This window comes from Harpia harpyja, chromosome 7 (assembly GCF_026419915.1).
Source record: "Harpia harpyja isolate bHarHar1 chromosome 7, bHarHar1 primary haplotype, whole genome shotgun sequence".
Lineage (NCBI taxonomy): Eukaryota > Metazoa > Chordata > Aves > Accipitriformes > Accipitridae > Harpia > Harpia harpyja.
In genome coordinates, this window is record NC_068946.1 from 50145860 (window position 1) to 50162290 (window position 16431).

Sequence of the window (16431 nt, forward strand, 5' to 3'; positions counted from 1 at the left end):
CACATTGTTTGGGCAGCTAAATTAGAATCTGTTAACCACCTCTCCCAACTGCTAGATCATACCACGTGGCTACGGTAGCAGCAGGGGCAGCCCCAATGCTGATATAAAAAAAAGAGAAAGAAAACCAAAACTGACCACACCCAATACTTTATGGAAAAAAGCAGGTTTATAAATTACTAATTGCACCACTTGGCACCTCTGCTGGCTGAAAGAGACTTATGCTTTCTCTTATACAGCATCCCTTGCAGGACTAGGCTGTTGGGGTTTTTTTATGAAAGACGTAAGAACTCCACAGCTGCCAGTCCAGTATCTCAACTGGCTCTGTTGTTGGCCATGTATCTTTTGAAAGTTCAACTAGAAACTTTTCATAGTTAAACTTACAGAAATTTCTTTGTAAAACTGAGTTAAACCAGTATTGAAGTATTTTTCACCAAAAAGAACTCACATTCTTATGATAATGGAGATAATTAGTAAATGAATGTTGCTAGACCACAAAAGGTTATGAAAGTTCTTGTTTTCCATGTGCCAATATCTAAAAGAGGAACTGGTTTGTTTATTATTTATGAAAATTTGTACAAAAAATGCTCATGATTTAATCAGTTCTCATTAAAAATTCAAGATCCAGAATTTCACAAACTATTTTAAAGAAAGCTTTGGACCCAGTATCAAAATATGAGAAAGTAGCACATGAAAAATAAAGTTTATGTACTACAGGTAAAAAAGTTTAGTTTAAATTTAATTGAAATGTAAGGTCTTTAAGTTAAATGTTTTCTTCAATAAATGTGTATATCCTCATTTAATGTCTAGGAAACAAGAGGAGATGATGAGAAAAGACACTGAGAAAGGCAGAGAAACAGTATAGTTATTTTTAGGCATCTAAGACCAGCCTCATCTGCTAGTAAAAATGGCATCATTCCACAGCAGGTGAAAACTAGCAGGAAAGTGACTGAAGACAAGGCACATACTGTCACTGTGCTTCAGGTGTTACTGGCACAGTGACCACAAGTGCACTTAGAAGTCAGGGAACAAGAGGCAGCTGTAATGGCAGTATCAAACAAAACTGTAGAAGAAGATAAAACATTGGAAAAAGTGAGAGCATGCCAGGATATTAATAAAATAGGTTTGTTGGTGGGAAGGAATCATGAGAAGATGATTGCACTAATGGTGTTAAAAAAACAAAAGCAAACCCTCAAGGCTGTAGCAGAAAAAGTTCTATCATTCAAAGAACACGATAAGTGTGTAAGCATTTCAGAAGCATAAATGAGTAAAACGTGCATGCTATAAATTAGCTGAAGTATTAGGATTTAGCTAGCAAATGCTGTCACAAAAAGGAGCTGAATGAAAAGTCAAAACACAGCACAAGCATCATGAGTCTGGCTACTCAGAGGAAATCAGGTCTGTCACATCAAGAAAAGTGGGGAGATGACAGGGAGTTGGAAAGAACCTAAGGATGAGGCTCCATCTGATTTAACAGCTCACTGCTGCCAGAAGAGAAAGGAGCTTTGCCCTCTACTCTTTCCAGATACCCTTTTCCACCACTTACCACTCCTTGTTAGCTCTGGACCTCCATGACCTAGTTTAAATCACTAACCCGACAGAAAACTAACCAAGTAAAAAAAGATTAGTGAATTATAAAAAAAAGGCATGGAAGGCTTACAAGTGGCAGAGTCAGCACACGGAAGAAAAGAGTAAGGACCAACTTCCTTCTCATGAGCTCCTAACCACTGACTTCTGCCACTCATGAAACATAAGAAATTCGGCTGTGGAGGAAAGAACCACGAAGAAAACTGACAAAGAGAGATGTTGGAGAGAACTGGAGGAGAGTGAGCATCACAACTGTAACAGTCATTTCACCATTCTGTAGCAGAAGTTCATTGAGAGAGCACAAGCAGACTGTTGGTAGGTTAGAGGGAGATGAATCAGGGAACAAGTAGATTATACACTTAATTCTTTCGAAAGATTCTAAGCGCTGGAGAGAACAAACTATCTCATGAAGAAACAGAACACTTCACTTTGGCTCATAAACACCTGTAAACAGCATGCTTCACACTGGCACTGCCAACACTATGCACCGCCAAACAACAAACACTGCTGGTTCTGTTTTCCCGTTGCCTTGAACCTCATCAGCAGAAGCATTATCCTAACCTTCTTAACTTGGCTTCTGGAAGTCTATACTATAATGAATCCCTCCTCTCCCTGACATATTGAAGGTTGAAGGCTGTAGCACTTTTGCAGCTAATTAGTGGGGGCTCCCTTCCCAAGCATGAGAGTAGTGCCAAGAACTACACAGAAGCAACTCAAGTGCCACATGTTAAACATATTATTGCACCGAATTGATCCTCACTTCTATTTGTGGACAAGCAGATATACATGATTAAAAGCTCTACTATAAAAACACCTTTGTCATGCAAGCATATTTAGTACTGGACAACCCAAAAGCACAATCTTGAGGCAAGTAGCAGGGGAGGGTAATTTTTTATCTTTAAGAACAAAACAAACCAAGTAACTGAATTTAAATTGCTGCAACAAACACTTGTTTCATTGGCAAGTCCAACCATTACCCCCCCCAAATATTTAAAAATTAACTTAAATCCCTCATTAAACATTCTAATGCCAAGAATAAGGTGTAAATAAGATTAATTCAGTGGACAGAAGCTACTCGTAATTTCTTCAACTCAGTAAGCCACTTGCAATATGGAACTTCTTCCCATCAGTTCTAGCTATAAAACGTATTACTACACCGCACATCTTGTAGAAAAAAAACCCGAACATGTGCAGACATACACAAACACCACACACAAAATGAAGTGGCCCACTAAGCTCAGCTTGCCAGACTTTTTGTTAGCCAGCTTGAAAGTAAATGTAGGTTGTCTATGGCGAGAGAATGCTGCTTCAGCAGTTCAGAATGAATTTCAAGCCTGTTCTCTATTTTATCTTTTGTCAGTGTAATGTATTCAATGCAATAGTGAGCTGACAATTTAAATAACTACATTTTAAAACAAACGAAGCATTGATGTTAATGTGTGAAAATGGTCCCAACCCCTGGGAGTCCTGGTTCCCACCATTGTTTACTCTGACAACAGGATATAATTGCTTACTTACTTGGCAGCAAACTTTACCATCTGCTTGCTCGCATGCTGTCCCACAGCCACAAGAGCCTGGATATTAAACTGCTGCTGACGCAGGACTAAGAAACACTGCTTCCCTGAATACAAAGGAAAACAACGCAGGTGTATTAAGGACAAGTTACTCGAGGTCTTTGTGAATAAGAAAAAATGCTTTACTACTTTAATATTAAGCTGAGCTTTTAAGGGTGGGTGTCTGTGTCTCCCTCCCTCTCCGTCCCCCCACCCCCAAATAGCTACATCAAACTAGTCAGCTCTGCATATACACACACACACCCCCCAAACATTGAGATAAATCAAATAATCCTGCCTTACAGCTATGAACATGTGAATGGACATTTTCTAAAAATAACAATAAGCGTTTCAAGATAATATCTAGATAAAACAAAAACTCGAAATCATAACTTTTTAAATATCTATTGTTCTTCAACTGCAACAAGTAAATCGTACTTTTCCTTGTTGCTTTGCTCACAACTACTTCAAGTCTACATTATTTTAAAAGGAGTTTTTTCTCATCTTCTCAAATTAAAGCTGTGGAGTTCACTTTACAAAGCCACTCTGAGAGAAATAAGCTTGATTTTGCACCACAGGGACTAAACCAACAATGTTCATTCTATAATACACCACACATTCAGAATGAAGGGGAACAAAAGGAGTATTGATTCTGGTGAATGACAAGAACCTAAAAGACCCAAGTAAAAAATTCCTGTAAGAGCAATTTATTCATGAACAGCTTAGGGAAAAAGAAGTTAATAAGAATTAATAATAATTTACAAAGAACATAATGCACTTTGTTGACTTTTAAAATGTGTATTTCCAAGTCAACAAAGCTTGTTCTAATCTGTTAGCTGACAGTTACAATCATTTCATATTTTTCCTCACATCTCTAATAGTCATTTACTCCTTAACTTACATTTAAGGAAATACAGTGATTTTAAATGCTTCTTCCTCAGAGAGAGAAATTAACAACAAACACTTCATTACTATACCAGTACCTGATAAAATGCATCAATATCATTTTAATTACAAGTTCTGACTCATAACATTATAACATTTCCATCAAAATGTTGAGAACAGGAAGAAGCCACAAGCTTTGTTATAGGTAGCTATTTCCCAGTTATTGCTGACTTAGACTATAAAACATTAAAATCAACATAGATATAACTTGAACACTGACACTAAAAAGCCCACTGCAATTTTCATGTGTAATTATGTAGATTACCATTCCTGCCAAATAGCTGCAGATAATTTAAACAGTATCAGAAGATAAATGCAGAACATTTGACACAGAATCTGATGGAAATAAAAGCAAACATATAAAACTAGTAAAAATATTAAAAATTAACATTATAATTATTGGAAATAACTAACCTTGTCCTATGACTGTGATTTCAGAAATGCAACAAAATTAATTCCATATTTTCAGAAAACAGAGTACAACTATTTCTGTATTCCAGAGGCTGCAATATCTAAGTAAAGAAGCCAATATGGTGTGGATGTAAGTATTTCTTGCAGGCAAACATTAAGCCACAGATTTAAATGAGAAAAGTGCAGGCTTCAAAAATTAAACAGAGCCTTCAGTGCTATACATGCCTGTGTTTTAGATCCAACAAGTACAATTTTTCCATAGGACACAATATGCTAAATTTCTTTGGATAAGCTAGGCATAGTATTTGCTTCCATGATTTCAGTCACAAATAATTTAGCAAAATATGATCGAAGTTTCAGCAATGATGTATCAGGTGTTCAAACAAAAAATACACAGCTGAAAACAACTTCAATGTCACTCAACTAGTAAATATTTAAGAAGATAGTGAAATAAATGGAGGGACCTGCTATCATACTAATCAGAAGCAAAAGTTTGGCAGTTGTACTTCATGCCAAACACTAGGAGTCTGATCAATATCTGCATTATAAAAGGACTCAAATCTTTTTTGTCATGAGTAACAGTAGTTGTTTTCATGAGGAAAGAGGATGTTTTATAGAATATAACATTTCTAATCACACAGAAGATAAGTGATCAAACAAACCTCACTGATAGGAATAGTTAAAATATCACAGTTACAAAGATTGTAGGAAGAAACAGAACTTTTCCCAAAAGAGTTGAAGGCATGCAAAATAAAGTCTCAAAAAGACAAGCCATAATCAAATCTAATTCATGATTAGATGCCTTTCCAGATCAAGAGACAGAAAAAAGGAAGCATCAGAGCGAGAAAAAAATTGGGGTTGTGGGATGTTCTCCATGTGTTTCAAAATATTTACATGGTATTTAAGTGAAAAGTATAAGATCCACTTTACTCACATTCAACAGTAAACTACTCTAAGTTTCTATAAAACAAACCAATACTGTGTCCCACAAGAATGCCTAAAAAGATGAAAAGTTTTAGTCACTGAACAAACAAGAGAGGACACCACACAGAGAATCCCCTCAAAAGTAAGCACATAAAACGAAACAGGAATCCATTTCCTTTCTTGGATGTAAGTACCAAATAACACAAGACCTTACGAGAGAAAAGGATGTAAGGAAGGAATTTGTATAAAGAGTAAAAAATATTTGGTCATATAAATTAATACATTGCTAGGTACAGACATCTGCCAGCAAAGAGAAAACTTTATGTGGTTTATTATAAAATCTGGTCCAGTATTTAAATTGCTCTTGGTGGTACTCTTGTTTTCAGACATACTATTTTGATGTTTTATAAACCTTTGCATTCATAAAAAGTTCAGGTCTAACATACTGCGCAAGTTCCAGCTGCCTGGCAGAACCCAGACTGATTTCCCAACTGCTCTTCAATGATAAACGTGATCAGTAGCTTAGGCTGGCTTTAAAATAAGGCCAGAAATAATATTTATTCAATCTGTGATAAAAACCATAGGGCCCCAAGCATTTTAATTTGGTACAACCCACAGAAATTCCCAACACCCCATTCTTTACACATCCTTCAGTTAATTTCCATCAGACTTCACGAGTGGCTTGCTATACGAGACAGCTGGATTCTGCAGTTGTTCACATTCTTTTTTTCTGGTTTATTGGTCATAACTAGTCAGGGTTAAATAAAGGATATGTTGGTTATTTAGGAGTCAAATTCGAGCTTCTGATAAAAACTAAAGCTATTTTTCTGTTAAGATTTTCCTGTTTCCCGCAAGACTTTCCTTTCCATAATGGTAGGAATAGCGCCACGATGTGTGTGGGAAAGGCTAATATTACTTTTTACTCTTAAACATTTGCTTTTCTTGTAAGATTCTTTCCCCCAAAGCTTAAGTAAACAAGCATATGACATTCCCTAGCACCATTCCCTGAACATCAGAATTGTTCTGTGTTGTCAGACCAAGAGGGAACAAGAAGCACAATCAATAAATTGAGGACACTTCATGCCCATAATCAACTCCTTTTGCTTTCATTGTTCAGGTTGTGTTACAGAGTTTTGAAAATAAGCACTGTTATTTCATGAAAAACAATAGTCTTTCCTGAGGTCAAAGGTGAAGGATGACAAACTGCTTCTTGTAAGTTAATATTGCCATGTTATATATATGTTACTCTGACTGAAGTAAATGCATACATCATACAAGATATTGTATATAAATGCAGTATAGAGACAGTAATAAACCACCATTGAACTTCACATTGTTTTAAAGGTCTGCACAGACACCTGTCTTTAATATACTAAATTCTGTTAATAATCTGAACTCTTCCTACAATTGCAAAAGAAAAAGCCATAAGGATACTCTTATTTCTATACTGATAGTAACATTTAAATTAGATAGTGTCTCCTGTCTGAACAACTTCAAGTTGTAATGACCAAGGCTTTCAGTTTTGGGGGTTGACAATTTCTCTACATAGCAAAGAGAGACTTCCATGTAAGACCACACTACAGAACTACTGCAGAAATCACAAGACTGCCTAAATATAAAGATTCTAATACAAATTAAAATGTGCATTATATGTATATATTTCCACGCAGTACCTTATTTTAACTGACTGCAGTACAGACACTTACTAAGAGGGACATTTCTTAAGAAAATGAAGCCTTGAAAAGAGAAATTAATCTGGTATCTGTGACAATATTCTGTACTGGATTCTTGCCCCTCATTTGCATTATTTCCAATTCTCAGACTACAGTTAATTTTCATTCGTGAAGACAATTTCTTTATGCTCTTTTCTTTCAACTCTTGGGAAGACAAGGTATTTATATCTCACTACAGAGCTGCCAAACATAACTGAAACCAGTACAACAGTTGTCAGCATCTGATGTCAACTGAAAAGGCCAAAGCCTATTTAAGTTTGCATATGGCAAACTGATCTCTGGAGAGAACTTCTGATTCCAGGGAAGAAATATGGCTGTCAGACAGCCAAGTACGACAGCCCACACTACTGAGAACCTATAAAAGGATTTTCCGTTTGTCTTGTTAGAGAAAGATGATGTTTCTTATTTTAAGTTCAAATTAATATAGTCAGATACTGGTAACTGAAAGTAAAAATTCTGAAATTTTAACACAGATTTTTGTTTCCTAACAAAGAAAAGGTATAGTGAAAATATTCATATGCAGCAGAATAAATATGGCCTTTCTGACAACTGGTACATTTATAATAAAAGTACATTTTACAGTAGAAGCTTGTAACTGTTTTATCTCACAGCTGTTAACACCCAAAGGAGAATGACTATAGTACTTTAAAATTCCTATTATTTACAATTGTCCACACATTATTTAGTAATATGATGAAACCAAAATTCACTTTTACTACAATTCAGTAGTAATACCTAATTTCCACTCAGCTGGAAACAAGATTTCCTTTTCCCCTCTTGGGAAAAGAGAGGTGGAAAAAATAGAAAATAACCAGTCAAAGTGAACACTGAGTAATCAGGTGGCGAAGTTTTCTTGTATGCAAGACATAACTAACAGGTCATGAAGCCAAAATAAACATTCAGGTTATACTAACAATGTGAGGAAATAAAAATAAAAACCCTGGAGGCATCTCACCTTTAGCTCTGCTTGTATGAATTCTGCCACGAACCCAAACCACTTCATCAGCCTTCTCCACTGTCAAGTCTTTTATTCGAATCAAAACTCTATCTGAATTACAGAAAAAAACCCACATTTTAAAATGGTTTAGGTTTTTTTGAAGCAAAACATTTTTCACTTTAAACTCCAAATACATTTTCCATCATTGCTAAAATTCATAATAAATCCAAAATATTATTTTTTGTATCTACAGCATAATAGATATACTGAAAACACACAAGATCCCATTTCCTTTCTCAGTGAATTGTACTTGATCAAGTAGTTTTAAATTGGTTCAAGCTTATTGTCTGACTCATATAGCAGGGTCAAACTGCACTAAAACAAAAGCAAGACATACTGTAGTTCACGGATGACAGAACCCAGTATGACTACACTATTTTTGATAGGACTTCATTGTGCTGCACTGTACTACCTGCACTTGTTAGTCTGAATTTCTGCTAGCTAAGGGATGTCTGCCCCGCTCCCCTGTGTAACGTGAAAGTTGGTATGTTGAACACAGCAAAACAAAGGCTCAGAGGTGACATGACTATTCTCTGTATCTACATAAGTAGGGTGAATATCACTGTAAAATAATTATTACTTAAAACAGAGAAAGAAACCAGAAATAAATGTGAATTAGAAATTAAAAGAAGATTTATTTTGATAAAACCAACAGCATTTTGGAGCAACAAGAGTATTACTATGTAAAAAAGTAAAATTTATTTTAAGAGAGAATCTCTTTGACAATCTGATCTAGGACTACTAGCATTGTAGGAGCCAGGATTCATCAGAAAGAACCCTTCAAATTCTATGTACCCAAGAAAGCTAAATAAGAATAGGAATGCATGGTTTGGAAAGGACAGATTTTGGATAGCAAAGGAAAAATAAAAAATGTCAAGGAAAATATTTTTAAATAAATCAGGACTTTAGAAGTTTTATACAACCATTATGAACTCCCAATATGCTGGCTGCATACCAGCCAGCATACCACTATTCCTTGAAATGTACTTGTTTAATTGCATTTTTCTGTAGATTTTTGGCCAAATGTATTTTTGCATGGTCTCAAACACTTATTTCTTGTAGTATCTACAAATCAGTTACGAGGATATACATAGCATTGCATAGAACCTCAACAGTTCTAACAGCTACACTTACTCATTTACAGTTAGTATGTGGTTAAAAACACTGCTTATTAGACAAAAAAATCTTCAAGGGAGATATTCATCCTCATGGGTCTCTTCTAACTCAAGATATTCTATGATTCTATGTTATGTAACACAAGCAAATTCACTCTCTCTGCCTTTGATCACAGGGTTCTCCCTTGTTTCAAGATAACATTAAATTTACTAAGACACTTCCACTCTAGACTTTTCGCGCCAGAACTTTTCCAAAGTTTGCCTACCCCAGGTTACCATCTGCCGTTCTGGACTCCTTCCGTCTGTCTCTCAATACCAGTCACAGCTTGCTCTGCAAGCCTATTATTCTGCACTGGGAATTTTAGGGGGTGGAAAATGTTTATTAGCTTATTCTCATGGCAACGTAGTTTTTTTCTTCACAGACACACATCAAAAGCAGAACAGAATGCAAGTGCACAGAGAAATGTGATAGGAAATTGACTCAAATATATTAATAATGTATGTGTGTACACGCATGCACTGGGGAAGGGAGAAAGGGGAATAAAGATGTTATCACTTGCCAGCAACTTCTGATGATCAAACTTTATCAGTATAGTACTACAGGAAACATGCAACCAGCACAAGCCATAAGCTTTAGTATTTCTAAGAGTTTGATATTCAGACAGTTAAAATTACCTCAGTCAACTTAAAACTGTATTGCTAGAAACTTAAAACATTTTCCAGGCACAAGCTTAAAGAGAGAATGAGGTGTTAGCCTTTTTATGGATCCTTAGTGTTTCAGGAACCATCTGCATTAGATAAATATTTTAAAAAGTCTTTTGGATACATAACGGTTCATGTTTCATCAACACGAAACAAGACAACTTTAACACAAAAATTTTTATATGGTATGAATTATTAAAAACTATTTCACCTTTCATAAAAAGGGTAATAAAACAATATCCAAAAAGAGACACCATAAAGTAATTTTTTCCAACAGCAGATCACAGAATCACAGCATGACTGAGGTTGGAATGGACTTCTGGAGGTCATCTGGTCCAATGCCCTGCTGAAGCAGGGCCATCTAGAGCCAGTTGTCCAAGATCGCGTTCTGACTTTTTTTTAGTATCTCCATGGAGGGAGACTCCACAATCTCCCTGGGCAACCTGTGCCAGTGCTTTGTCACCCTCACAGTGAAAAAATGTTTCCCCATGTTCAGAAGGAACTTTCTGTGTTTCTGTCTGTGCCCACTGCCTCTGGTCCTGTCAATGTGCTCCCCTGAAAAGAGCTAGATGTAACAACTGTTATGTCACCGTTTCCCTCCTTCGACACTTCCCAAATCTAGTCTTCTCCACCTCTCATTTCTAAAATGCCAGCAGTTCATGATGATGTCTGCATTTGGTAGTGTAAGCAATCATTTGCCACTCATTTTCTCTCATCCAACCAACATATTGTAGCTCAAATCTTCCCTTTGTACTCTCACGTATCATTTCACCTGGAATCCCTTTCAGTTCTTTTTTATCTCTTCCGTGACAAAAATCAAGATTCTTGCTCTCACCTTTAAGGGCCTCCCACCATCCTCTTCAGACTACCACCTACTTGTTCTTTCACAAATGGAAGCTATACTTACATTTTTCTGTCTTCGTGCCACATAAATGCTTACAGACAATTAAATAATGCAAAAATAAAAGGTTTTAAACTGTGCTACAGTTGCAGTGAAGACAAGGGAACAAAGATTTTAAACCAAAGTTCAAACAAAACACTTCATATGTCTGAAATTACACTTCCAGCCCCAATTTAATACTCATGCTACCTCACCTTCACTGCCATTTTGAATCAAGTTTAAGGGGAAACTGTATTTTTTAATTTCTTTCGTGTATAACACAATCTCTTCTTTTCAACATACTAAATATCCTTATCTTTCTCTCAGAACTCTAACCTCTTCTAAACATGGGAGGAGATGATAAAAACCCAAAGAGCTGTGTGGGTTATACAAGACCAAATCACTATTCCACCCCGAGACCCCCATTCCCTGCCTGTCACCTCAGCCTGTTTACTTAGTTCATTTATCTTGTATCATGGAGTTTTGAACAGTATGATCAATATTTCTGCTGTCTCTGTGAAGTGCCAGCATCTTTACAATGTTAGATAAATTTGAAAAAGAGAAGTTTAATAAAAAAAACTGAAAGCCAAAAGCAGTATAAGATGAAAGCAGCTTCCAGGGAGGGGAGATGAAAGTAATGGGGCTGAAGGGAGAAAACGGGAAAGGCAAACAAAGTTTTACTAGCAATCGTAGCCTCAAGCAGGCAGGGAGGACTTAAAGACATGATGTAACAGGAAGTGAGAACATCAGATAGCCAGGGCAGCCAACATTAGAAGACTGAAGTGGGCCAAGAATGAAGGCAGAGGTGTGTGTGAGATCAGTAGAGCAAGGTGGAGCATCTATGCAACAACTTTATGAACATGTGAAAAGAGTTTTAATTTGCCTGCAGAGGAACAAGAATCTATGAGTACAGCAAAAGGACAATAAGACTATCCCTTGGAAAGGGAGAATAATTTGCTCTGATCACTCTAAGCTTTTTAACTTCCCACGTCCAGCCAGTGTCCTCAGGACAGTGCAGCTACTACAGCTAGCCTAAAAACAATGCTGCAGACATTCAACTGAGCTCCTACCCATGTCTGCGCTGTCTGTATTGTCTGTTGGCTCCAGTTACCAGACGGTATGTGGATCTGCACGTTATACCACAATTCGTTATTCTGACTTAGAAACGGCATGTACCCACACAGACTCCAGAAACAAAATTAATACGGTACAGACAGATGGGAACACTCGCATTTCTGCTTCCCCACCACCCCCTGCCCCAAGCAGTAGTTCCTCCAAGACACTCAATGCAAGCAGAATACTTTGGGGAAAAGCATGTATACAGTACTGATGCTGAGTGATGACTTCACTCTCCCGCGAGTCCTTTGATAAGAGCTCGCCCTGTCAGGAACTACTGAATCTTGAAATAGGAGGGCATTAGTCTCAAGGAAGGGACTAGGCTGATCTTGAACTTTTTTATTATAGGCATTTTGGCTTTAATTGTTACCGAATTTTGGTGTCCTAAAAACCTTCTAAAAACCAGAACAGCAGGAGTGTTGTAGGTTGATTTTAAGCCCAATGGAAAACCTACTCAATCCTGCCCATACACTGGCTGAGACTTTTTTTTTTTTTAAACAAGGATCGAGGGTCAAGGGAACAACAGATCTAAACACAGCACTCAGCCTTGTTCATATAATTTCCTGTAGCTTTTGCCATTTTCCTTCTCAACATTTTTTTTTCCTTCTCAACATTTTTTTTCCACAGTATTTCTGAGTGTTTCTTTTGAATACGAGAGAGTTGGCAGGGTAGACTTTCTCCATGAGAATAGGATTTGATCCACCATCTCAATCTGCCAGCTTGGGACTCCCACACGGTTGTTTGCTATGGGGTGTGAAACTGGCAGAGGAAACACAGCTTGCAGAAACTCTTGTGAGCCAAATGCCATCACAGAAGACTGCAGGGAGAGGAGATCCAACAGGGCAATCTTTCAGTCTACAGTCAGCAGTGCAGGTTAACCAGTCAGATGCTAACTTGGAGAAGTTACCTTTTTCTTAATATCGTACCTTTTAGGTTGCGACTGCACACCAAGTTATGGATTGTTATGTGGTTACACGTAACTATGGATGGCTCTGTTCCTGCCCCTTCCAGCAGTCATCAAACCCCTAGCCAACTTCTTTCACTTTGCTAAGCTGGCTAAACAAGTTGTTATTACCAGCATATTGAAATGGATCAGTAGAAACCCCGGCATCAGGAAGAGAGAGACCACAGCAGCCAGCAGTTGGGCTGGCTTACAATGTGATTTCAACTTCAGTTCCCTTTCTTTGACAGCTAGTGTGTATTTTATTCAATAATGACTGTTAATACAGTCTCTAGAGATTTTCTTGTCCCGTTACATTCTTGACATAATGTTCCCCTTCAGCTCGTTTCAACCTATGATTGCTTTTGTGGCTCCTCCTCTTCCCTACATTCCCCTTCCTAAGGGAGTTCAACCAAAGCAACCATTCAGAGGAGAAAAAAATCACGTAATCACAGATGATGTTCCTTTTTTACATTTCACTATCAAGAAGTTACAAGAAGCCAGTCTATTACCTTCCCTTGTTCCCGTTTCATGCACTGAATAATATGAAGATTAGTATTTCTTGGGATGTTGGCCTGGGAGATCGTTCTCCAGCTGACAAGTCTTTCTGAATCTCAACTCCCCATCAGTAGAAAATGAGGATTTCCTGAATTCACAGGGGTGTGAATAATGATAAAATCCATATATATTAATATATAATCTTAATGGATTTGGTGCTCACATGCAGGAGTAATGAAGGCTGCATAAGCAGACAGATATCCTACTCAGAGATGAGAGCACTGTTGCAGCAAGCCATAGCAGAACTTACTCCAAACAAAGAAAAAAACTGACGTCTCAGGACTCAGTACATTATAAATAAATTAATCCAAAAAAAGTCAAGCCTGGTGATGGACAGAAACTAAAACTGACAAGCTGTGTAGGGTGTGGTCCAGGCAAGGGCAAAGACTGAGATTCCATAACCTCTCTGGACCCAGCTCCAATATCCACACTCATTATTTTTTTTCCTTCTATCTAATCAGAATTTCCTGTGTTGCGACTTGTGCCCATGACCTCCTGTCCAATTACCACACACCTTCAAGAGTCTGGCTTTATCTTCTCTACACCCTCCCATTATGTAGCGTTAAACAGCAATAAGATCACCACCCATCTTCCTCTTCTCCATGCTGAACAAGCCCAGCTCCCTCAGCCTCTCCTCAGAGATCGTGTGCTCCAGTCCCCTGAGCAATTTGATAGCTCTCCACTGGACTGGCTCCAAAATGTTAATGTCATCCTTGCACTGGAAAGCCCAAAACTGGACACAGCGCTCCAAATGCAGCCTCACAAGTGCCAAATGTATTCAAATAAAGGGAAAGAATGGCAGCAGGATTTGCATGAAAAAGTTTGGTAAATGATTTCTCAAACAAGTACTGAAGATATCAAGTATATAACTTCTTTTTTCTTTCTTTTTTTTGCCCCCCTCCCCCCCCTTTAAAGAACCTTTTTCAGTTTTTTAACTGACCTGGTTTCTCTTGGGATTGTATCATTGATGACACTCCATATCTTTCCTTAGCATAATCCTAAAATGGAGGTGAGAAACATATATCAAAGCAGCATACACAAAAAAGATGAACAAAACCATTAGAGAGTTACCTGAGTTGATACAAAACAATTAGCTATAAAGTCAAGAAATTGTGTTTTAGACTCTCAGAGATACACAAGTGAGAGAAGATAATTGTGCCCTATAAGAAAAAAAAATTCCAACAACAGCAAACACACATTACGATCATTATTTGCTACACAGATGTTAGTGTGAATACCTCTATAAAGAGCCTACTCCTGAAAAAATATTTGAGTCCTACAGAAGCAAATCCATTGCTAAGTATTTCCTTCCCATATTCAGGCATACTACGAAATCCAGCAGATCGCATGTCATTATGACAGCCAAAGCAAGCTTGACTGACTGCTAACAAAATCTGTTAGGTAGGACACAAGGGGATGCGGCCTTTTCATGAAAAAGATCACAGTTCTAGTTTCCCAACTAAGCCCACCCATTCCCAAATAAAAAAAGCCTTGGTTTATTTATTTTATTCTAGTCAATATATGAACCTAAGTTCATTCCAAATGCTTTACTTGGGGGGTCTTTGTTTCTCTGTTTTTGATGAATCATGGCCCACGCATAATTCTACGGAAGCCACCTGTACTCCAAACTCCTTTCTGCTGATGCATTTTCGGCCTTTCAACAACAAGCAAAATTCATTTTATAACAAAATGAAGTGATGCTCATTATTAGTACTTTTTTTTTTCCTTCTTGAAGAAATACTGGCCCACAGATTTTCAGCACCGATCCGTGATCTTCAAGTACCAGACAGAAACACCCGCCAGGCCAGCAGGAGCCACCGGTGCCCCTGCAGAAGTGGCCTGCCACGGAACAGCGGCCCAGATGTTTCTATAGGGGACTGCAACAGGGAAAGGGCACAGGGAAAGGGCACAGGGACAGGGCAGGGCTGTGCCGTTTCTCACGGCTCAAGCAGGGCCTCCTCCACCCGCACAGGCGGAGATCGGGCAGCCAGCGGGGCTCAGGAGACGCTGTCTGACCGGAGAGGGGCACAGCTCTTCAGCTGAATCACGAACCGGCCGGGCCCGGCGAAGGAGGAGGTGGACAGGCAGGGCAAAAGCAAAAGGCAGCTCTGCCCTGGGGCCCGGCCAGACCCCCCTCCTCCTCGGGCCCGGCCTCCCCACCCCCCGCAGGGGGACGCCGCCGCCGCCTGCCCCCTCAGCGCCAGCCCCGCGGGCGGCTCCAACCCCACGCTAGGCCGGACCCTGCCCCTGCCCCTTCCCCTTCCCCTTCCCCCTCTCGAGTCGGGCGGCCTCGACGCCGCGCCCGGCCCCTCCCTGCGGAGACCCACATCGGCCGCCGACGACTCTTCGTTCTCCGGGCGGCGCTCCTGGCCCTGGCCGCGGCCGGCGGCGCTCGGCATCCTGCTGCGGCCGGGGCGGCCCCTCAACACCCGGCTCAGCTCGGCTCAGCTGGGCTCGGCTCGGCCCAGCTCGGCCCCACGCGCCACGCCGCTTCCGCGCGCCCTCCTCTCGCGAGAGTGCCGCGCGCTGTCCTCGCGCCGGCCGGCCGGCCTATCGCGAGAGCTGCGCCGCCAGCTCGGGGGCTGCGCCCGGCGGCGGGCGGCTCGCGCGCCAGGGGCGGGGCGGGGCGGGCGCGAGCTGCTTTCAGCGCGCGGCTCCCGCCGCAGCCGCCTCAAGGGCTGAAGGAGCCGGGGCTTCCCGCCCTGCGGCAGGGTCGGGCTGTTTGCCGCCCCTTCCTCTCCTCAGGAGGCGAGCGGCAGCCGAAACGGTCGTTTTCCCGAAAAATGCCGCCGTCCTGGCGAGGGCTCGGCCCCTCCAGCCCTGCTCTGATGCCGAGGCGAAAGCTGCCGTGCCGCAGCGGAGCTGTGCTGGTCTGGGCCGCGGCTCTGAGGCTGGGCAGCGGGTGGGTTTGGGCCTCGCTCGCCCTGCTCTGCAGTCTGGCACGTTACGGCCTGAGGTAACAGCTAACGTGCT

General features: G+C 40.0%; 1 protein-coding gene across 2 annotated transcripts in view; it reads right to left on the bottom strand.

Annotated features, from left to right (window-relative positions):
- The window catches only part of DARS1 (aspartyl-tRNA synthetase 1), a 42117-nt gene extending 26163 nt beyond the window's left edge, over positions 1 to 15954 (bottom strand). Inside the window, exons 1-4 of one of the 2 annotated variants that reach the window (XM_052791500.1) lie at positions 15786 to 15954; positions 14399 to 14456; positions 8106 to 8198; positions 3103 to 3205 (exon numbers count right to left, since the gene is read on the bottom strand). In XM_052791500.1, the coding sequence (XP_052647460.1) occupies positions 3103 to 3205; positions 8106 to 8198; positions 14399 to 14456; positions 15786 to 15857 (326 nt within the window). In that variant the 5' untranslated portion in view covers positions 15858 to 15954. Of the gene's footprint in view, positions 1 to 3102; positions 3206 to 8105; positions 8199 to 13412; positions 13547 to 14398; positions 14457 to 15785 lie in introns of those variants that run through there. The other variant, XM_052791501.1, reaches the window with a different exon arrangement.
- Between the last annotated feature and the right edge of the window lie 477 nt (positions 15955 to 16431).